Genomic DNA, 22,678 nt, shown 5'->3' on the forward strand with positions numbered 1-22,678 from the left:
GTCCTTTCTGTCTGAGCCCTTTTTATTAGGGCTATGGGACAAAGGAAATTAAGAATAAACCTACAATGTAGGTCAAAAAATTTTAAAGATTTAATGGATTTAATTTTGACCTATTACAAATATGTTCATGTGCACTCTACATGTAAGATACTAGTTTCTGTGTGTGTGTTACTGGTTAATTATGCTTTCAACCTTCTGTTTTAGATGAACTCATTTGAGCAGCTTTGTATCAACTTGACAAATGAAAAACTTCAGCAGTTCTTCAACCATCACATGTTTATTCTGGAACAAGAGGAGTACAAACGCGAGGGCATTGAGTGGGAGTTCATTAACTTTGGTCTTGACTTGGTTCCAACCATTGAGCTCATTGAAAAGGTACATTGTTTACTGCCCTTTTCAAAAACATGCAAACTCTGAAGTTCCAAAGCCAACTAATGTTTGTGTTCTTTGCTTCCGTCAATCATTTTTGCGGACCTCTTGGGAAACAAGCATTTACTTTGACGAGTTCAAAAGTTCATAGTTTGTGATTTGTGATTTGTGATTGGTGGATTTCGATCTATTTTGTGTGTTTCTGTGTATCAAGGTTCACTGTTTGTGATCATACATGTAAAGGCTGTAGAAGAGACAATAGTAAAGTTAGCACCTTTTTGCGTAGCGATGTGTTCATTGTGGTTGGTGCTTTCATTCTTATCTGGACCGTTGCTCAGCCCTTTAAGTCCCGCTAGTGACCAAGATCAATTTTCTCCTAACAATATCCATAAACTGTCAGCAGATAAGGTCTGAGAATTAATAAAATGATCACCCAAGTAAAAATGCCTTGATCTTTTACCAAATTCTCTCAACTAATTCTTTAAGGAAATGTATGGAGATCAGTTTGGAGAATTTGTATGTGGATACTGGGGCTTCAAGGGTTAACATACATTTTATTACACTTTCAGCCCATGGGTGTGTTTGCCATTCTTGAAGAAGAGTGCATTGTGCCAAAGGCAACAGACATGACATTCCTACAAAAGTTGCACAACCAACATGAGGGCAAGCATCCTAAATATACAAAGCCTAAAATTTCTGGCAAATCTGCCTCAAACCACCACTTTGAGGTTGGTCACTATGCTGGCACTGTTGGTTACAATGTTGATGGCTGGCTGGACAAGAACAAGGATCCTATCAATGAGGCTGTGGCAACGTTGTTTGCAAAGTCTACTGATCCTTTTATTGCTCACCTCTTCAAGGACTATGCCAGCGAGTGTAAGTTTAAGTCTTTGAGTTTTACTCCTAAAGTTGTGGCCAAATTCTTGTCTTAATTCTCCAGTCTCAAATAATATATCATCCTTCCAAAAACAGAGCAACAAATATTAATATACTGTTGAAGAGGTTTTTATATGAATTGCCATATGGTGGTATTTCATGCATAACCTATGCAGGGTGGCTGCATAAAAACCGCTAGATAATATGGCTGGATAATCACCTTGTTTGTTTGAAAAACTGAGAAAGAGAAATAAGTAAAATAAAATAATAATGGAGACCTGAAAGATTGTAGCTTCCTCCTTTTCAATTTGGCTAGAAGGATGACTGTGTCATAAGGCATGTAATTACATGCAAGTCAATCAAGTAACAAACATTAACACACTTTCCAATTTGTCCATTTCGTTTTGTTAAGGACAAAATCAAGACATAGGAATACATGTAACCTCAGTATGTTTCAATTGTTTAGTTTGAGGCTGTATAAGCTCTTTACAGAGGCAATTAGTGTCAAATTACCAGTTTAATTTCACACTGTGCAGTCTTTTAACTCGGCATGTCTTTATCCGTAGCTCATGCAAGAGGAAAAGGTGGCAGTTTCCAGACTGTAAGCAACAAACACAAGGTATGATCATTTGTTCTTGTATGAAATTCGTTATCATTTGCCTTAGCATTAGTCTCCCGTGCAGCCTTTTTGTCTCGTCGTGCAATGCTGTTTTGCGTGAGAAGACCAAAAACGGCTGTGTGGGAAACTACCGTACTTAGCATTACCCGGTATATTGCTCTAATTTCAAGTTGTCATGTTTATTCATGCAACCAACTGAGGAATTTGTCAGTTCGTTTCAAACTTTTCTTCCCATATTTTCAGTAAGATAAACCCATAGTCAGCGATCACCTCTATTAAGAACACTCTACCATAGGTATCGTGAGTGCTGCTCTCTTAAGGGAATACCATCAATGGGCATATAAGCCTTTACTGCAAATGCACCTGTACCTCTAGGGGTCTCCATAGTGAAAAATCAGCCCTTGCAAGCTAATCATACGGAAAATCGGTTGTGCCCAGATCTTTATAATCCATATCTTTATCTTGATGAGGCAGCGTGGCTGTGTTAGGTCAGCTTGTTGCACTCTGGCCACTTGCTGGATTTGTTCCCGGTTATCCTGAGTTCAAACCCTTAGCCACACTTGTAAAATAGCCAACTTGTTCGCCTCTGTTATTATTAACTGTACACTTTCCACTACAACAGCCGTTTTTATTGTCATCACGTATAGCAGACTACTTTTCTTATTAAAGATGATATTACACAAGACAATTTGCAACGACGATTTTCAGCACAACACAGCGTTGCAGTGTTGGAACAATTTTGCGACCATCGAAACAGTGTTGCAACAATGTTGTAGTGCAGTGTTGCGCCAAAATTCGTTGTTGCAAATCGTCCCTTGTAACACCACCTTAAGGAACAACTGACTCAACTGATGGACATTCTGTGCAGTACGTGCCCTCATTTTGTTCAACTGTTACAAAAGGCCTGTTTCAGCACACATACAGTGTACCTATATTACAGTTTATACTGTGAAACAGACCTTTATCAAGCAGACTTCCATTAAGCAAACAACCTAAGGGAGTACCCCCATAGGGCTAGTTCAAACGCACTTGTACCCCGAGGGGTTCTTATAGTGGAAATACATGTACGGCTCTTGCAAGCTAACTGTGTCCATATCTTCATTAAGGAACAACTGACTCGACTGATGGACACCCTGTACAGCACCTGCCCTCATTTTGTTCGCTGCATCGTTCCCAATGAACACAAGAAGGCTGGCGTGATTGAATCAAGCCTTGTCTTGCACCAGCTCAGGTGTAATGGTGTGCTGGAGGGTATTCGTATCTGCCGAAAGGGTTTTCCCAACAGAATTCCCTTCCAAGAATTCCGACAGAGGTAAGCAGTGAAAAACTCTCCCGAAGCGTAGGATGGTCGAGAATTAGAATTGCCACTTCTATGACTTAGCATGAAGTACCACGGGAACTTTTTTTTTCGCTCTCCAGATTGTTACTGGTTTTATTTGGTGCCAGTGGACATTTTGTAGAGTTTTGGGTGTTTCTTGTTGTTGCGGAAACTGTTGCTTCGCCTTTGTTTTGTGGTTTTTGTGGTGTATTATTCAGTGTCTTTTCAATCTCTTGTACTTCGTCATTTGGTGATTTTACCCGTCTGCAACATCAGGAAATTACCGACAATTTTAAATCAGTGAAAAACAAAAGGAATTCTCGCACATTTGTACATGGACACGCGTATTTTCAAAACGCGTATAATTATGTATACTGTATGTTGTAAGTGGACAACTAAAATCTCGTGAATTGAAATGCCTCTTATTTTGTTTGCCTATTTTTTAATTCAGATACCAGATTTTAGCACCAACTGCCGTTGCTGGTGGATTTGTTGATGGCAAAAAAGCTTCTGAAATGCTCCTGGATGCCATGCAGCTCGAGAAAGCTTCCTACAGAGTTGGAACTAGTAAGGTAAATACAAATTTACGAATATCCGATAATATTTAGCAGCGAGACCCTCAAGCAACTATGTTGTCCAAAAGTAATGATCCCTAGTAGCTGAAAAAAGGAAAAAAGTTCATAAAAATGATAAGTAAAACTTTTACTTTCACTTCCTCCTACTTTTGCCAAACAGGTATTTTTCAGAGCTGGTGTCCTTGGAGAACTGGAAGACATGCGAGATGAAAGGTTGGCGAAGATCATCTCAATGTTCCAAGCTTACTGCAAAGGCTACTTAATGCGCAAGGAGTACCGCAAAATGTGTGATCAGAGGTAAGAGCAAGTCCAATCGTAGTCTTTTAAAGAAAACCGCTTAAACGATATTAAGTTGTCATCCTTCCGCGAAATAAATCGAAAAAACGCGATTTTTGTAGCGCGGTTCGCGACTCTCGTGTACACGTATACGAAAGGAACTGCGAAACTCTTGCACAATCACTAGAACCTATGTATCATTTCATATTTTTAGGCCAATTAGGTATTTAGAGCGGTTTTCATTTGAGTGTCGAAAAGTAATTGGTTTTGCACTTTCTACACGATGCGATTGGCTTAAAAGATTCGCGCCACCTTTTCATCCAATCAGAAGTAAAACCAAAGCCAATTGTGACGCGCTCGCATGCATTTTCCCGCGCTTTGCGTCAGCCACATGTAATTACTTCGAGTTTTGATTGGTTCAATGTATTGTCTGTGTCCTATGTGATTGGCCAGAGTAATTACTTTGGTTTTGGTTTTACGACACTCAAACGAAAACCACTCTATTGGTTGTTGTTAGGCTAATTTGGTAGACGGTGTCATGTATTGATTTAATAACACCCCTCCTCCTACCCCTACACAAGATAGTCCCTCGTGCACTAGACGAACACACAAGGGCTAAAAAATAATGAATTAATATCCCCCTTCTATCTGCAGAATTGGAATCGCCGTCATCCAGCGTAACGTGAGAAAGTATCTGTTCTTGAGAAACTGGTCTTGGTGGAGACTCTACACAAAGGTACAAGAAAACACACTCATTAAAATAATACCCATCCTTTTACTTTCACAACGTTTTGTGCTACAATCAGTCGAATAAAGTTTGATTCCCGGTCAAGCCTGATTTTTTCCAGGTTCTTGTTCACAAACCGCTTAGGTTGTTCATTCTACTTCGAAGATCATGTTCACTTTCTTATCAAATCTTATTCGGCATAAAATTTGAGACGTCATTAACAAAACTATCGTGCTTGAAATAGAATGTTATGAAATCGTGCTTCTTTGCTTGGTTGCTCTTGCATACCAGGCTGTTTCAGCTTTCTCTTTCTTGAAGTCTTTGCCTATTTTCAGCCGTTGTCGATTTTCTCTTACTCCTCTCTGCATATTTTTGTTACCCCAGGTCAAACCTCTACTCAACATCGCTCGTGCTGACGAGGAAATGAGGGAAAAGGCAGAAGAGGTAATGTGTTCTTTTTAGTTGAACGAGTGGAAACTGAAGAAGCATTAAATTTTCTCAGTCATAAGAATTGCAAATACGTCGTAAATATGCATAAAACTCCCTACTGTTTTGTTTCCGTAAGTGCCGAAGTCAAAGTGAGTGATACAGTATATCTGAGTTAAAATACTGAAAAACACAAGTACTGTGGTACCTGGCGAAAGTAAGATCGGATAGGTTTCAAATCGCAGGATTTCTTCCACTGAATTAAAAGTAGTAACCTGCATTGACTCCAGAAGTGAGAAAGTTCAGAAGTGAAACTTGTCTGACGCGAATCCAGTGACGGACGAGCTCATGGTACAAGGTTTTTGTCCACTGAAAGTTGAAATTACTCAGTTTCCTAATGGATTCCATCTTAAAGTAAGCATACCGCACGCGACAAAGTCGTCATCACCTTCCACGTTTTCGTATCCTTCATGCTATATTTCAGTTATTTCACACCGCAACAGGTCCTCTAACACACAGTCCGACGTACTTAACTGGTCCTTTTTGTCTGTCCAAAATCGGTCTCAAAATTTACTTCGTAACCGTTTCTAGTCAGATGATATGCAATGTTAAAATGCCATTAGAATCAACAGTGACAGATACTGTCAGGTCTTGTTTCTGAATAAACCGAAAGCAAAACTAAATACAAACAAACTTTATTTCCTAGGGTATTTAATAAAATAACAAGGACACCGCTTAACGCTCCTCTGGGTTACCTTATCACTCAACAGTTCTATAAAGTGCATGTACTGAAGAGGAATTTTAATCCATTTTTAAAATCTGTGCTCGTAACCAACTACTCAAGAACTAAAAGTACGTCAAAAACCTTAAAGGCGAAGTTAAGACAGGTTATTTTTTTTGTTTTCTGAAATTGGAAAGTTGGCCGGATCTCGTGACATCGTGTTTAAATCAGCGAAAGCGCCGGGCTTATCTGATCCTTTTGGTATATTATTTCTTCTGTTATTTAGCTCAAGAAGCTACAGGAACGATTTGGAAAGGAAGAAGAGCTGCGTAAAGAACTGGAAGAGAAGCTCACAAAACTCATGGAAGAAAAGAATGAGCTGTTCCAGAATCTCCAAAGTGTAAGGAATATTAATTTTAGTGTCCTTTATTTTATTAATCAGGAACATTTAATTAACCTTGAAAAATAGTCGCAAAGAATGAAAACAGACACTTCTACAAGGCCACTTAGTCATGTAGATGTACTTTGAAATAGTTTAAGTCAGTCACTTAGTTTCCAGAATTGGCCACAGGAGAAAATGTCGCTAGTAATTAAAGAGCGTGCATTTTGACTCTTGCGTTTGCTAGTCGTTGCTAAGCGAGTTCTCTGTCAATTTAGTCTTCAATTTGAAATGACAGTCACTGCCGTGATTTTTCTGCGTCGCTCTCATGTCCTCAGTTGATAAGGCTCGCATTTTATGAATTGCCAGACATCAAATAACCTTAATTTCTTTTCAGAATACCAAACAACCACCCAGAGAGTCAGATTAGAACAAAGCGGGCTTTTTTGCTTTAAGTGAGGATTCTTTGATTTCGGGCGGATATCCTATCCTATACTGCTGTTGTCTTTAACTTCTCGGACCTCATGAGTGATAAAAGGAAGTTTATAGAGACCTGAGTTAGGGGAAATACGCATTGCCTGCATGCTTAGCAGGCGCCGTTTACTTTTTAAGGACGAAGGGACAAATTTTCGGGAGCGCACGTGCTCCCTTCTCCACTTAGCTTGTTCCCCTCGCGCGCCGCGCCTGCCACGCAGGCTAAATGAACATTCGAAATTTGTGTGTTACAGGAGCAAGACGCTTGCGCTGATGCTGAAGACAGAGCAACTCAGTTTCAGAAAGAAAAGGAGAAACTTGAGGAACAAGTTAAGGTAAGGCGATAAAATAAATAAATATACAATTGTTTAATTTTGAAGCCACAATGCATAATATTTCCTGTAAACAAAATAAAAACACTATTGCCGATATGGAATACCAGCACAGATCTTATCAAGAAGTGCTTTTTGACGTTTACTTTTAAATAGCAGCTTACTTAAAATATCAGGTTCTAACGGTGATTTTCAAGGGCAAGACTCCAAATTATACAGGATTTAAACTGTAGTGTTGATCTGGAGGTCTGTTCCATATACCGTAACTCAATTTTCGGTTGTAAGGGAATGAAAGGCCGTTTTAGAAGTTGATCACTTTATGTCAGTGCCGAATAAGGACTAGGCCAAACGTCAAACTTTTCATGGGACCATGAAACTCTTAATTCGGGTCGACCTAAGTTAAGTTAAAATCGCCTGTTGGGTCACACATCGAACTTAGGACGCGTCGAACCAATCAACAGAATAAGACCAAAAATTACTTTAAGCCGAACGAAGCTTAGTATGTTATTATACAAATTTTTATTGTTTAGTTTATTTCATCGCATGTTAAGACTCGACCTTTGTCGCAGAGACAATCTTCAGACGTTCCATCCCTCTGAAGCATAGAACGTGTTGGACGATCCAAACTCATTTAGACCAACTTAACTGAGCCAGACGTCGAACTTTTTATGAAATTAACTCACTAAGTTTAGTTCGTCTCATGAAAAGTTCGATTTTTGGTGTAGGCCTTAGGTTACATTCACACTGGACGAATTTTCGACTGGTTGAAAATTCGTGCGTTTCTTTGCTGCGTTCCCACGGAACCACCTTAACCGTTACAAAGTTCAGACGCCTAGCCTTTCAAAAACTATGACTATAACGCCATTATCGAGGTCAAATGTTTAGCTGGTACAGCCATTTTTGACCGGCGCGGTGTGAACGCCTTAACTATCTAAGAATGGCTGCGATGAGTAGTGCCGAATCTAACCTCAAAGAACTGTAGCAGTCTCTATTGTTAAGCTCATAAGCTTTGGATCTGGGACACGTTAATTTCGACGTCTGAGAGCAACTTTTAGCTTAAGCCTTTTCATGAAACTTTCCATAAGCCCTCGGTGTCTTCGCCTGAAAATTGCTTATGCTTACCAAATGGGCCTTGCTATTTGAGAGCATTTTAATCCAGTTTTCAGGGTTGAGCATTAAAGTGCTTTGCTTTTTTTTACAGGATCTCTCCGAACAGCTTGACGATGAAGAAGAAAACAGTGCTGAAATGGCAGAGACGAAGAAAAAAATGGAAGGGGAAATTGATGATCTCAAACAAGACGTGGAAGACCTAGAATCCGCTCTTAAAAAGGTGTGACAGCTTGTTTTATTAACTGGTTAAACTCTAACCAGTTTTGGACTGGGAGTGATGTTGGAGTCAATTCGAAAGTGCTCATGTAGTTAACCTGCGAAAACAGCCCTCTCTCTCCTCGCCACTCACCGCCAGCGGTAAGGAGCGAGAAGAAAGGGCTGTTTTCGCAGGCTATCATGTAGTGGATCAGCTGGAGGACATATTTGTTTAACCTGCGATTCATTTCTAGTACTTTCAGTTTCCAGAGCGCTCTCTGTATTGTTCGTTCTATTATCTCGCGAATTTAAGGGGGTAAAACTCGACTCTGGCATGTACGAAAACGCATCCATGGGTGTAATAGACTCCGCCCACCTTTCCTCCCTCGCCCCACTCCAACCAAAATGGCGGCCATTGTTTGATTTCTGTGTTATTCGTTTTCAGGCTGAATCAGATATCGCAGCAAAAGAGAAAAACGCCGAACAGCTTCAAGATGAGCTGGCCGCTCAAGATGAATCAATATCTAAATTATCAAAGGAAAAGAAAAATCTTGAAGAGGCAAAGCAGGTTAGTAATCCAGAGAATATTGGCCAAACTGGAGAAAGCGAGCGTGAAAGTGAGGTATCCTAGGGCCCAAATATTCCTCTTAGCTCCTTCCCAATTTTTCTCTGGTCAAGTGTTCAGTAAGAACCCTTCTTTGTTCAACGCAGTGTACAAGAAAAAGATTGCTTGTTTAGCCTTAGCCATTTGGGGTTTTTCGCGGGAAGTCGTGCGGGAGCGGGACACGAAAAGGAGACGCTTTCTCTTGTTGTCCACTTCGCTTACCACTCGAAATGGAGAGTTTGCTAGCAGGCTTATCTTCTCATCTCGTGATTTGATAAATTGCCAACCTGAAACTGACCTTTGCCGTTTACTGTAAACGTGATTCTATTCTATTCTCAAGTGTCCGTGCTACATACTAGACTTTCTAAAAGTTTTTTATTAAATTTTCTCCTCTCATTGAAGCTCGCTTCGCTCGCTTTTAAGGACTAATGCGCGGTTGACTTGTTGTAAGTCTAGCTACATAAGTGAGGGAATCAATTCTTGTTTTTCCAGGAACTTGAAGACCAGCTTCAAGAAGAGGAAAACAAAGTGAACCACCTAAATAAATTAAAGGGGAAACTGGAGGGAGAGATAGATGAGGTAGGTGAAAGGAATTGATTTGTTAAAAAGTGAAGGCGTGGTAGTGTAACGGAAACATGCCAGATTCCAGATATAGATCGGGCTCGAGCTTTTATCCTGTGGTTATTTCTGTAGACAAAATGATTTGTTTGTCATTGTCTGTCTTAACTTAGGTTTTTACAATGGTAACCGGATGTATCATGTCCGGGATGATCCTGTTATGGACTGTCTCCAGGGCATAGTAACAACACCCTTTATTCCCCAGGTCTGAGTCAACCCCAGGTCTTTAAACAGTTAAAGCAACGACGACGGTGGTGGAACGTCTCTGTAAAAGTAAATTCACGCTGTTTCAAAATTCATCGCTCGTATTCCGCGTCGTTAAATTTGTAAAAATGTTGGATTCTTGAATTCTAAAGGACCGTATCTTAGGGCCTGTTTACATAGAGGTGGGTGACCCTGGGAAGGTGAGGCAACCCTTTCAGGTAGGGTAAAAAACAACCCGCGTTTACATGCAATCTTAAAACCCCGCCATCCTGAGGTGCACTTTCTCAAGACAGGAATGGTCGCTAAGCATGTAAACAACAAAAAATATGGTGGGCAAACAACGTGTGTTGGCTATTAATGCTCTTCTAGTCTCACTTACCTCTTGATGCAACCTATCAGTGCTGTGGCTGGTATCAAAGCCTCCACCAAAGGCAGGTGCCACGAATTTGATTTAACACGAATCCGAACCCGGCCGGCTGAGTTTTGCTCGGCCACACCGAGCAACCCGCCTCGGCGGGTCACCCTACTTAGCCCAGCTATCATGTAAGCGTGATCAAATTATAAAATGAGAGGTCTTATGGACAGGCGGGTTACCGGTCCCCCACCTCCATGACAATAGGCCCTTTAAAACTATTGCTTTTTTGCCGTTCTCGTTACCATCGTCGTTGCCGTTACTTAAGCGTTAAGTTCCCTATTTTTGCCACCTGGGAAACTTCACAAAACTCATGACTTCTTATCGTGGGTCGTATCTGGCTTTAGCTGTGTGACATTGTATTTTATGAAACTAGCCCGTGGAGACTTAAAAAGAGTGGCAACAAGGTTAAACTTTCGTGACTTAACCTGAATGTTCGTGATAGAACCACCTCAAAATACTGGCATAGTAGCCTCAAGTGTAGCTATAGTAGTTCCCGACATTTAGACGGTAGGGATTTTTCGAGCGGAGCGGAAGAAAAAGCAAGAAACAGGCTACCCGTAGCACGGGATTCTGTCGGCGATTTAGTTTTTAGTGACTCGTGCGAAAAGGTAGCGTGACTACAAGAAATGCTTGTTGTGTGTTGCATTGCAGATAGCAGACAATTTGGAAAGAGAGAAGAAATCCCGTGCAGATGTCGAAAAAGTTAAAAGGAAACTCGAAGGAGACCTTAAGGTGAGTAACTTTTAAACCCAAATTAAGAGCGCCATAATTAGAATTCAAGTGAGTTCCTCGTCATAAAATACCAAAAACCGAACGGTACGTTATAATTTGACCAAGGGAAGACTTGACTTAACCTGTGAGGCAGGGTTCGGACAGTCTTATGAAGTCCTTGAATTGTTCGGAGAGTCCTTGAAAAGTCCTTGAAAAATGTTTGCAATTTTTTTGTACGAACCCTGTGAAGTCCCAATAGTGACCAACGTCAATATTCTCCCAACAATAGCAATACACAATCAAGAGAGAGAGTTATGAGAATTAATGAAATGATCATCTTGGAGAATATGCTCCTACTTTTATCAAATTCTCGCAACCAATTCTTTAAGGAAATGTCTAGAGATCAGTAGGGAGAATTTGTATGTACTCACAGACCACTTTATGGCGAGATCATTAGTCAATCCGGCTGACTTTTGAATCTGTTGGCAAAATCCTATGGTGGGAAACCGGTCGTCATGCTGTCATGACATAAAGTCGTTTCGATACGACCTCAAGCACTGAAATTACACAAAAAAATTCGATCACTCCAATTTTAGTTTGTGCGTAGTGAACAAAGAGAAAACATTTGGGGTGACGATTCATCGTTCTGTAAGCCAACTATTTACACCCAGTGATTAAACTTTTATCAAAACGACCGTATCCCCATGGTGTCACCGCTGAAATGAAACATCTGTAGCCGAACTTTTACATAGTACTATTTATTTCTTAGGATTTACATAAAGAAATCTGATTTTTTTGGGTGAATTTTTTATTTGGCCATTGTTAGGAGTGAAAGTGTAAGGTTCAATTAGTAAATTTATGCAAGTCAACTTCAAACCAAGGGTCACGTAAATTGGAAGAGTTACTAATCGTTATTATTAATTTACAAATATAATGAATATACAGACTCTATTTTTCTTTATTTGTGTGTATTAGATGACCCAAGACAACCTGGAAGATGTGAAGGGTGAAAAATCGCGCCTTGAAGACGATTTGCGCAAGTAAATGTCTCGAATTTTCCCAGTGTCTTTTGTCTGATTAACTTCTAAAGGTTTTATAAATTAAACTTACCATTGTGTTTGATTATGCCCGCAGGAAAGAGCAAGAACTCAACGAAAGCAATGGAAACAACGAGAATCTTCAAGCGCAGATCGATTCTCTTAAAAAGAAGATCAGAGAATTAGAAGTATGTTTCTCGGCCATAGCCTCCCCGCAGACGTCCTTTGGGGTTCGTTTGTCACGCATTCATTTCTATGAGTGCGTGACAAACGAACCCCAAAGGACGTCTGCGGGGAGGCTATCTCGGCCCCTTTTTCTTCCAGTCTGTATCTTGTACGCCCATGGCGGCGTATAGCCGTCGCATTTGCCCGTTGCAATTTTTTATTATATTGATTACCATTAAGGTATACACCCTTAATTAAGCGGGTGCTTAATTTCAGAGTACGTTCATCAAGTAAATCTGATTTGAAGAGAACCTCACGCTTTAATGGGTCATTACTCATGACTTTGGAACAATGCTAGATAAAAAATTTCAGTTAACCCTTTAAGTCCCAATAGTGACCAATGTCAATTTTCTCTTAACGATATCCATACAATGTCAAGAGATTAGGTTATTAGAATTAATAAAATGATCACTAAAGAAAAAATGCCTTGGGCCCGGTTCCCTGAAAGATGGTAAAGTTTAACCCAGGATTAAGCCACATTGCAAGCAACGTTTTCTTGTCTAAGAACATGCAACTCAAGGTTACAAAATACTGATGAGCCTTTACTACGAGACAGTACTGATAACACAGAATGGTACCCTAAGCAATGCATAAGAATGTAAAATACAAAAACGGAACAAAATTTAAATCCTGGATTCACGCTAATCGGCCTTCAGGAACCGGGCCTTGCTGGATCATTTATCAAATTCTCTCAACACAGTCTTTAAGAAAATGTATGGAGATCAGTTTGGAGAATTTGTATGTGGATATTGGGTATGAAAGGGTTAAAGTTTTAGTTACAATTCTAAGGCAAGTGCACTCCTGGCTCCGCCGGTTCAAACGCTGAATAGCGCTCTCCATGGGATAAATTACTATTCAGCGGATAAATATTAGGGAAACCAATTGCCCCATCCACTGGATAGAGATTTATCCATTTGATAGCGTTATCCATCTTTCGAACAACTAGGCCCAGTTCATTAGGCAATGAAACCTTCTAAAAAGCTTTAACCAACTGACTATGTTGTTTGTGCTCGTCACGTTGTGGCCTTGTTAATTGGGTTTGACAGTCTTCTATTTTCGGTTAAGTCCTTTGCGAGATTTTCTTTGTGAGGTTTTTTTTTTCTGGCTGAATTTTAATGAATCATTAACTAAACAGTTAAAAAACCCTCTAATATGCAGTTATGTAGTTATGCATTCTTTCAAAGTCACGAGGTGGTAATTCTGTCGCTGTACGGAGCGAATGAATAGGCGCGGTGTTCAGTGCACTTCTGCGCTGACATTTAGAGATTTTTCGGTTATCTTCTTTTGAATTTAACCGTTTTAAAACATGTGGGAAGCAGAATGTGACAAGTACAAATTCTTTGACTCTCCGGTCAAGGAATCGGCTGAATTGGCTGTAAGTAGATCGATCTTCTATGTCGCGTGTAAGATAAGGAGATTTAACACATTCCAGGCAATTTGCACCACTCTGTAAATGTGCCCCTGTGTGTTTATAGGCGGCACAGCCGAGTTTAAAGACGCCAAGGCAAAGCTATTCACAGTTACAGAAGGAAAGTGAATTTTACAGATGCACGCTCATTTAGTATTTGGTCGGAATAGCCCATTGTATTATGTTTGATGTAAAGTGTTATGATCTCAGCAGCCTGTTAACAAGGTGTGTTTTCAACGACAGTTGTATTCGTTTAACTGACATCTGTCATCTCTCTCTTTATTTTTATAGGCCAAAGTCGAGGAACTCGAAGAAGAACTTGAAATTGAGAAAAATGCGCGGGCCAAGGTGCGAGGCAATTTTTTTAGTAGTTAATTGCCAGGTGTTGTAATATTTTGCTATGAGTCTGTGCCTACATGTCTGGATGTAGGCCGACAACACAAACTGTTTACCGACTGAACAACTGATTTGAATTTGAATAACATTTTTCTCGCTTTTGCAAACACCGGATTACGCAATTACGACCTTACGCTAATTTAAATAATTCTGGGAATTCTGCGTTCATTTAGCGTTACTATAGACATCTTTGACCATAGATTAAAACTTTCCATCGAAGAGTCCTTTAAAAATCCGCCTTTTGTGTTCTTTTTTTGCGCATTTCTTAATGCGCCTTTTGTTAAGCAACGTAAAATTAGTGGCATCTTTAATTGTGATCTGGACGAAGTTGTTGTTCTTTGTTTCACTCCCACTAAACGAAGTCAAGGAGAGATTAACGTCACTTGAGCGTTTTTAAAATTTTGTAGGTAAAATCCTGTGGTGTCAAACTGGCTTCGTTACCTATAAATAGTACTATTTATTTCTCAGAATTTTACCCCACAAAATGTGAATTTTTCGTGCACTTTTCTCCGGCCACCATAAGAAGTGAAGAAAAGGGAATTTTTGTACTAATGTACTCCAATAAATTATGGACACACGACGGGTTTTTCTAACGGGCGTTTAATTGTAAGCACTGAGAAACATTCCAATAAAACCTCTTCATCAGTATTTCCAGTGGTACGATATGACTTTTCTGCAATTTCAAAAGAGATAGTTAAATGAAATTTATCGAAATCTAGTGTGATCTAAGGTAATTAAGTCGCGTGCGGCTGTTTGTGGGGGCTTCATCTTTGTTTCCAATTAACCCTTTATGAGTTTTCATGTAGTACCGGAAGTATCTTATATTTCTCAAAGAACGTGTTCACATGCTGGTATTAAATGTTGACACTTTTAAATCCTTTTCACTGTCAGAATGAACGATGAAGTCTTGTAAGGCGATCCTAACTTTTGAGTCTGTGGACGAAATTCGATGATTTCTGTAACATGGTGCTATTTGTGTCTCAGCTTTGTACATAATGAAATTTGGCAATTTTGCCCAAATTTGCCTTTCGCCAAAAAGGGTTAAAAATTCGTATGATTGGGTTTGATTTTTATTATCACTTTGCTGACTTTACCCTCTGGATCCAAAAACCCGAATGCTTGTCACAACCTTGTCACGTATAAATTATCTCCAATACAATTTTTTGATGATATAATTCATTGCGTAGTTTAGTTCAATGTATCAGTTGGGATGCTAATGGCAACCACAGTATATTTCAAGTCATTCATTGTATGAATCGTTTGTGAAATAACTGAAATTTGTCATAATATACGAATATTGAAAGATTTTCATACTCACTCCCCAGGATACCCAGGCTATCAGGTGCTCAGTTTAATTTGCTAAGTTTTCAATCTGTTCTGAAACAGGCTGAGCGCGCTCGAATGGAGCTTGAGAGGGAGTTAGACGACTTAAATGAACGCTTGGAAGAACAAGGCGGCGCCACCCAAGCACAGGTAAAAAAAGTGGCTTTACGGGGGTAGTCTGCGTGGTAAGAGGAATGAAGGGGAAGGGGGAAGGTTTCCTTTTCCCCCCACTTCCTCCCTTTTCTTCCATTTTTTTTTTCGTTCTCGCTACAAGCTTTGCGCAGTCTTTCTTCCCCACCCCCTGCCCGCTCTTTTGCTCGCGCCATTTTTCGCGCGGTCTTTGACTCTCGTTCCTCGTTCTCTGCTCCGAAACCGAACGGAAACGCTTGCTATGCAGGTTAGCGTTGTTTCGGCAGCTTGTGCAGAAGGAACGTGATTTGGTTATCCTGTTTATCGTATCTTAATGATGTTTAACTCTATAATGGAGGTCAAAAGCGTTGGGACCTTTCCAGTGATATTAGTAAAAGTAGCGACCCCTCCCCTCCCACCCAAACAAAGTTGAATTTTGAGTAAAATGGATGGAAATGAGTGCTTTTTTGGCCAAAACATTGCTTCAGGAAGTGGGGGGGACCACAGGATGAACCCAAAGCCGATAAAAAAAATTGTCTTTAGGAGCAGAGTCCTACCTAACAATTACATGAAAGGGCTTTTTCGCGCAGTCACAAGTGATTTTGTCCTCCATTGAAATTTTTGGGCTGGGTGATTAATTTATCATCCATCATTCTATTGTTTATCCTTATCAGCTATGCCTCGGCTTATATTTCGGCACGTTAATTTTTTTGCTTTTCTCAGATGGAACTCAACAAGAAACGCGAAACTGACATCACAAAACTCCGACGAGAACTCGAAGAACAGGCCTCCCAACACGAACAGTCCGTCAACAGCATGCGAGCGAAACAAAATGCGGCGTTACAAGAACTTCAGGAGGATTTAGATGCGTTGAAGAAAACAAAATCGAAGTGAGTGTTTCGCTTTACGGCGGAGACGACAAGAAAGGCTCGTGGGTTTTTTTCTCGGAGACTTTCTTATTTTCGCGACCAACATGTCATTTAATTCTGTTTTCAGAATCGAGAAGGAGAAGAACGCTCTGCAAAGTGATAATGATGAACTTGTGGGCAACCTAGAGACACTGGAAAAACAGAAGGTAGCGTTGCTTCTTAAAGGCGCGTGATACTTCACGAGACGATTCGCAACGACGATAGCATTACAACATTGTTGCAACATTGTTCAATATTGCAACGCTGTATGTGTTGCACTTAAAATCGTCGTTGCGAATCGTCTCATGTAATATCGCACCTTAAACCTATACGAAAAGAAAACGGTGGTAAAGCAAGGGTGTCTAAATTTATTATTATTTATTTATTTATTTCTACTTTTCTTCCAAAAATAGGCCATTTGCACGATGGCGTCATTTTACTACTGCGACCAGAATCCTTTTCGTTTTTCCTGTCATATTTAAATTTTGTAATCCCAGTGAGGTTTGAATAACAAAAGCCCTAATTTGCGCAAGAAAGCAAAACCCTAAAGGATTCTGGTCGTAGTAGTAAAATGATGTCATCGTGCAAATGGCCTATTGCAATGAACCCTGCAATTTATTATAAGAGTGGAGGTTACCTTCAAGTCATGGCTTAGGGTATTCCGAATTCTGATGTTGCGTTAATCGTGGACGCGGCTGTTTTCATGTACGATATTTTGAAAACGGATCTCTAGATCCAGAACTGGGTGGGAGCTTCGCGTTTGTTGAAATCCTCGTTCTCTTCTTGTTGTCAGATCCAGTGGGACAAACAGAACCGCCATCTTGAAGAACAGCTCTCTGAGCACAGATACCAGGTAAATGCACGTCACTAGTTAAGGAGAAGTAGGGAGAAACACTCCGCTACAAGTTTCAACCTACACTTTCGTGCTCTAGCCGGCTTCCTGTGCGCTTATCAACAGAACAGAGCTCAATCAAGGCTTCTTAATTTGTTAATTATTAATTGTTTGATTCGTAGGTGGACGATTTGAAGAAACAGGTTGGAGATTTGTCGGTCGTTAACTCTCGTCTTGATAAGGAGGTCGCGGATCTTGGATCCAAACTCGAGGAGAGTGAATCCAAATTTGGAAGTCTTACGAAAGCAAAGAAAGGTCAAGACCAGACAGTCGAAGAACTAAAGAGAAACATTGAAGATGAGACAAGAGTAAGTTGTTGTTTCTCATTAAAAAACCGTTTGCGGAAAATATGGTTGGAAAGTGAACTGAACACGAATCGCAGCGGAAAATTTCCGGGAGCAACGGAATGTAAAATGAAGTCCTGTTTTTCTGGACGGAATGTTCCAAACGGTAATCTGTGTTCCATTTCTTCAAAGCCGTCTTTGTTATCAGTTTCAGGCTTTCGCGGCCTTTTTTCGGTAAATGGAACTGACTTATGTAAATAATAAATTTAAGCGATTCCGGGATGCAGTTCACAGTCCTGAATTTTGCTTTGCCCAAACCGTGAACCGATAGTTTGTCCATGTAAATGGTAAACGGCCAGTGTTACCAATTTGTTTTGAGATAAGTGGTTCGGAAAGCTTGTATCACAAAGTGGTGACAGCCGTTAATTACCGTGCGATGTTCTTTTCGTTAGTTTAAACTCGAAGCCCAGAGCAAACTCAAGAATGCCGAAGCAGAACTCGACAACATGCAGGAACAGATCGAGGAGCTAGAGGACGGCAAAGCTGATCTGCAGAAACAGCTTACGAGAGCCAATGCAGAGCTCTCTCAGATGAAAGCCAAGTTTGAACAGGAAGTGTCTGGCAGGCTAGAGGAACTCGAGGACGCCAAGTAAGCACCAACAGACACCTTTCACGTCCCGATGTTTCTAATTGCATCGTGTCTGTGGTTGATTCAATTTAAACTACCAGCCTTTAGACTATCTGCTCACAACCGTAGCCTGCGTGGCAGGCGTTTGAAAGGGAAGGGAAAGGGACGCTCCTCGCGCCCAAAACCCCCTTTCCCTTTCCTTTCAAACGCCTGCCACGCAGGCTGCTCACAACCTTAGCCCTGTCACCCCTAGAGGTGGCCAGGTACCTTGTAAAACTGAAGAGGTTTCATTTAAAAGGTCACGCTATAGAATTTCATCCCCAGACTCAAAAGTTAAAACTTCATACTAAATAAATAATAGCATGTGAAAGTACTGTTGACGAGGTTTCATTTGAATGGTCACACTATAGGATTTCGCCCACAGACTTAAAAGTTAGAATCACCAGTGGAGGGGCGATAAATTACTATTGAAGTATCACGATGCCAAAGAAATATCCGGGATCTCGTTTATTTCCTCATTGATGTTTTATTTTTTTAGCGGGTTCTGGGGCTGCTTTATCAGCTCGTATTCCCTAAGCAGTCAGTCACCAAAACCCCACCTAGAACAGGTCCTCTCGCATGTCCCGATCAGCGATTCCTGGACTTAAAATCAGCCGTCATAGTGTAGAAGTCGCTATACTGCCTCCGCATTCGTAGCACCCTCGGGTGTTTAGTTTGGTCTCCTTTACACTTCGATCATGCCCTGCCTATGTCTCGTTTTGTCCCTTAAAAGCAACCCTCGCAGGGGGAGTACCGTCATAGTGGAATTCTGAATTTCAACTCAAATCTTCGAAAACAGTGTTTATCATGGCGAGGTCCCCGTTAAGGCGAGAGTTTTTTCATAACATTATTTTTAACGCTGATACTTTCTTTCAGGAAAAAGCTGACTCAGAAACTAGCGGAAACCGAAGAAGCGCTCTCCACCGCCTCGCAAAAAGCTAGCAATGCTGAGAAAGCCAAGAACAGACTTAATTCAGAGTTGGAGGATGCCCTTATCGACCTGGAGAAGGTTAGTTGAGTCATGGCAACGGAAGTACCAGGCGCAGCCATTGACGTTTTCTCCACAAAATAACTGTTCGAAAGAGCAAAATTAATATCGGCCAACTGAAAATTTCTGAATCTCGAGAAAGGCTCAAAATTTCTGGATAACCGTTCCACTCGACTAAGATATTCAGAGTTTTTAGGTCAGCTCCAAATTAACCAAAGGGGTTTCAAAGTATAGGGAATAATATTTGAGACACTTCTGACGTAGTTTAAATCATTTGGTCGTTGGGTGCCCCTGAAGTACCCAACGTGAAATCCAGGCGTTTAGGGCTAAGCTCTTAATGGCCGAAGTCAAACTTTATTTTTATTTAAACACGGTTAATCTATCAGATACAATAATAATAATAAAAAATTACAATCTACTTTAATCTATATAAACATGATCTAAAAATTTAAATAGTAAAGGTAGAGAAAATAAAGAAATTCTGCTTTACATAGATGCCGTGTGCGTTTTATCGATTCAGTCATAGAAATCGCGACAACCATTTCGAAAAGATTTAAGTGATTTTGCTTGCCGCAATTCAGGGGACAAGCTGTTCCAGATATCCGCACCATTATAGCTAAAGCTATTTTTCAAGAAATTGGTACGGGGCAATGGAACAGCTAGTTTGTTTTCAGAGTTCCTTAAATTATAAGGTGGATTATATTTAGTGAAAAGAGAACCAAGATAGTCGGGCGCAAGACCATGTATAGATTTATAGACCATGGAGAGTAATTGAAAGACAAGGGTACATGGTGGAATGTTAGCGGACGAGAAACTCAGAGAGAGAGAATTTAGAATCAAGGACAAGTTGCTGATTGGAACCCAGCAAGAAAAGAGTGCTGTATTTCAACCTCAGATACCTTATTGTCGGACGCCGGTGCGTCGTACCAAAGGCGCCGTAATGAGAAGTTCTTCGCGGGGAAAGAGGGGCAAATTGTACTCAGTTCTGATGAGGTGTTATCGACATGTAGCTGTAAAACGACGTTGTTCTAAAGAGAGAATCCTTGAAGCCTTTATACCATCACAGTTTCATTTAATGTAATTAAAACCGAAATGTCTTGATCTTTGAATATCTTTCTAACAAGTTTTTTTTTGTTTTCTGTCGGTAGGCTCAGACAAACAGCGCCAACCTCGAGAAGAAACAAAAGAAGTTCGATCAACAAATAAACGAGTGGAAGATAAGGTGTGACGAGCTGCAAACTGAGGTGGACAGTGCACAGAAAGAAGCTCGCAACTATTCCACTGAGGTTAGTCGTATTTTCTGTCAGTCATAACTCATTCAAGCGGTTTTTATACATTATCGAAAGACGCTTTACGATAGGCTGAAAAATCTCAGGTGACATTCATGACCAGTCAGAAGTAGTACTATAACCAGTCCAATTCTTAGTTTCATGCCTGTAGTTGCTTTGAATTTTGATTGGTTGATCAGATTTTCAGCGCCTGTTCCGAAATAGTAGAGAGATTTAAAATCACGTTTAGGGCAAACGCGAACGGCAATTGTGCCACGTGATAATTTTTTTTATAAGAAATAAGTAGTTTTATGTAGGGTTGATCCATAAGAATTACTATGCACAGTTTTTATCTGCTTATTTCTTAAAACAAAATTACAGAATTTGTCAACTGAAATCTGTTAAATCATATCCGTTTTGCCGTAGACTTGACTCTTGAACTCTCTAATAACCTATTTTTGATTTACGACACTCCATTTAAGCCACTGTCACCAATACTAGGAAATTGTTGTATTAATTTTCTTTACACACAGTTCTGGGACCGTTAGAAACACTCTGTGCTCTAGCAGCGCCCGGTGGCCTGTGGCACCTAACTTTTGCTTTCGGACGACTAGAAAATCTTAGTTTTATCATACAAATCATATGCTGGGCACCCTAGATTTTATAGGATCAGAGCAGTGGGCTCCCTTCAATTTTCCTTAGAGCACAGCCTTGTGACGTAGGTCTCAAAAGCTGATGTCAGGTTTTGTTTGGTTATAGATGTACAAACTGAAGGGTCTGAATGAAGAGATGAGTGAGCAGATTGAAGCGATGAAACGAGAAAAGAAGAGTCTCGAAGGTTTGATATTTGTAAATTGATACCGCTAAATCAGAGAATGCACAATGCCTTTGTGTAAAAGCCTACAGAAAGCTTTCTTAGTGCGACTTTGTAAAATTGCATGCTAATCTTGTGTGTTTGATCTTTGTGTACCAGCCGAGGTTGCTGAGTTGGCGGATCAGCTTGGAGAGGGCGGCAAGTCATTTGTGGAGACTGAGAAGGCGAAAAAGAGACTGGAGATGGAGAAAGACGAACTGCAAAGCGCGTTGGAGGTACAGTCATACATTATACTCGTAACCTTTCAGTACTTGATTGGGGCGCCACCCCCGTGTACAATGGAACGCAGTGTTAAGGACACTTCATTTTGTTTTACAGGAAGTAGAAGCTGCTCTTGAAGCCGAAGAATCTAAAGTAACACGTGCGCAACTTGAACTCACTCAGTACAAACAGGAGGCTGAGAAGAGGCTGGCCGACAAGGACGAGGAATTGGAGAACCTTAGGTATCTCCCGTAAATTTACCAGTCAGTTTTAACCAATTTTGTTGGATAGGCTGTCTCCCACAAGTGGAGCGAATTCTGTGTGTTCTGACTGGTTACCCGAGCGGGTAAGAAAAGAGGTCTGCGTAGCAGGCGCCTGATAGATTTGGTAAGTTTTTATAGAGCGCGCAAGGGTAACAAGCGCGCGCGCGTCATCGAAATTCTCACTTCACCCTAAGCAAATCGACGCCTGCAAGAAAGGCCAATATCCAGCCGTCTTGACCTCACGCGGTTATACAAGAAATTCCTTTTCCTTTTCTTTTATAGAAAGAACCACAGTCGTCAACTGGAGAGTTTGCAGGCGTCTCTGGAAACCGAAGTCAAAGCAAAGAGCGACTTGGTAATTACTAGCCGTTTTATTTACTCTACCATATTCTATTCCCTCTCAGGTGAAGAATTTTCATCAAATATCTTTTGCTAGCTTTTTAATAGACTTTATCTTTATCTCGGGTTTTACACGCGAGGACAGTAATTCGGATCTTGCTTTTCCTGCTTTCAGGTGCGTGCGAAGAAAAACTTGGAAGCAGCCAACAACCAGCTGGAAGTTAATCTGGACAACGCTCTCAAGGTAACCACGTCTTTGAATCATTTTCTTGTTCATTTTTTTTTTCTCCGTACAGTTTTTGTTTTTGTCTTTGTAATCATGAGAATTTGTTTTATTCCTTTAAGCACTAAGCTCAAAATACAATTTCTCCAGACTGGCTTCCATACATTTTTCGAAAAAATGGTTGAGAGAACTAGTTAAAAGATCAAAGCATATTAATTTTCCTCTAGTGATCATTTTATTATTTCTCATTACCTTTCTAACTGATTATTTACTGATTATTATTTGGAGAAAATTAATGTTGGTC

General features: G+C 40.4%; 1 protein-coding gene across 4 annotated transcripts in view; it reads left to right on the top strand.

Moving 5' to 3' along the window:
* The window catches only part of LOC140940541 (uncharacterized), a 45,671-nt gene that overhangs the window by 13,202 nt on the left and 9,791 nt on the right, over window positions 1-22,678 (top strand). For all 4 annotated transcript variants that reach the window (XM_073389527.1, XM_073389525.1, XM_073389526.1 and 1 more), the window contains exons 12-41: window positions 205-375; window positions 939-1,245; window positions 1,812-1,864; window positions 2,971-3,176; window positions 3,634-3,754; window positions 3,918-4,054; window positions 4,688-4,769; window positions 5,145-5,204; window positions 6,194-6,307; window positions 7,015-7,095; window positions 8,294-8,422; window positions 8,843-8,965; window positions 9,494-9,580; window positions 10,890-10,970; window positions 11,925-11,989; window positions 12,084-12,174; window positions 13,911-13,967; window positions 15,402-15,488; window positions 16,191-16,357; window positions 16,464-16,542; window positions 17,169-17,228; window positions 17,390-17,575; window positions 18,004-18,200; window positions 19,095-19,227; window positions 20,355-20,492; window positions 21,234-21,312; window positions 21,448-21,563; window positions 21,667-21,791; window positions 22,095-22,167; window positions 22,327-22,395. In XM_073389527.1, coding sequence (XP_073245628.1) covers window positions 205-375; window positions 939-1,245; window positions 1,812-1,864; window positions 2,971-3,176; window positions 3,634-3,754; window positions 3,918-4,054; window positions 4,688-4,769; window positions 5,145-5,204; window positions 6,194-6,307; window positions 7,015-7,095; window positions 8,294-8,422; window positions 8,843-8,965; window positions 9,494-9,580; window positions 10,890-10,970; window positions 11,925-11,989; window positions 12,084-12,174; window positions 13,911-13,967; window positions 15,402-15,488; window positions 16,191-16,357; window positions 16,464-16,542; window positions 17,169-17,228; window positions 17,390-17,575; window positions 18,004-18,200; window positions 19,095-19,227; window positions 20,355-20,492; window positions 21,234-21,312; window positions 21,448-21,563; window positions 21,667-21,791; window positions 22,095-22,167; window positions 22,327-22,395 — 3,474 coding nt within the window. The remainder of the gene's footprint in view (window positions 1-204; window positions 376-938; window positions 1,246-1,811; window positions 1,865-2,970; window positions 3,177-3,633; window positions 3,755-3,917; window positions 4,055-4,687; window positions 4,770-5,144; window positions 5,205-6,193; window positions 6,308-7,014; window positions 7,096-8,293; window positions 8,423-8,842; window positions 8,966-9,493; window positions 9,581-10,889; window positions 10,971-11,924; window positions 11,990-12,083; window positions 12,175-13,910; window positions 13,968-15,401; window positions 15,489-16,190; window positions 16,358-16,463; window positions 16,543-17,168; window positions 17,229-17,389; window positions 17,576-18,003; window positions 18,201-19,094; window positions 19,228-20,354; window positions 20,493-21,233; window positions 21,313-21,447; window positions 21,564-21,666; window positions 21,792-22,094; window positions 22,168-22,326; window positions 22,396-22,678) is intronic.

The sequence above is a fragment of the Porites lutea genome, chromosome 6, assembly GCF_958299795.1.
Source record: "Porites lutea chromosome 6, jaPorLute2.1, whole genome shotgun sequence".
NCBI lineage: Eukaryota > Metazoa > Cnidaria > Anthozoa > Scleractinia > Poritidae > Porites > Porites lutea.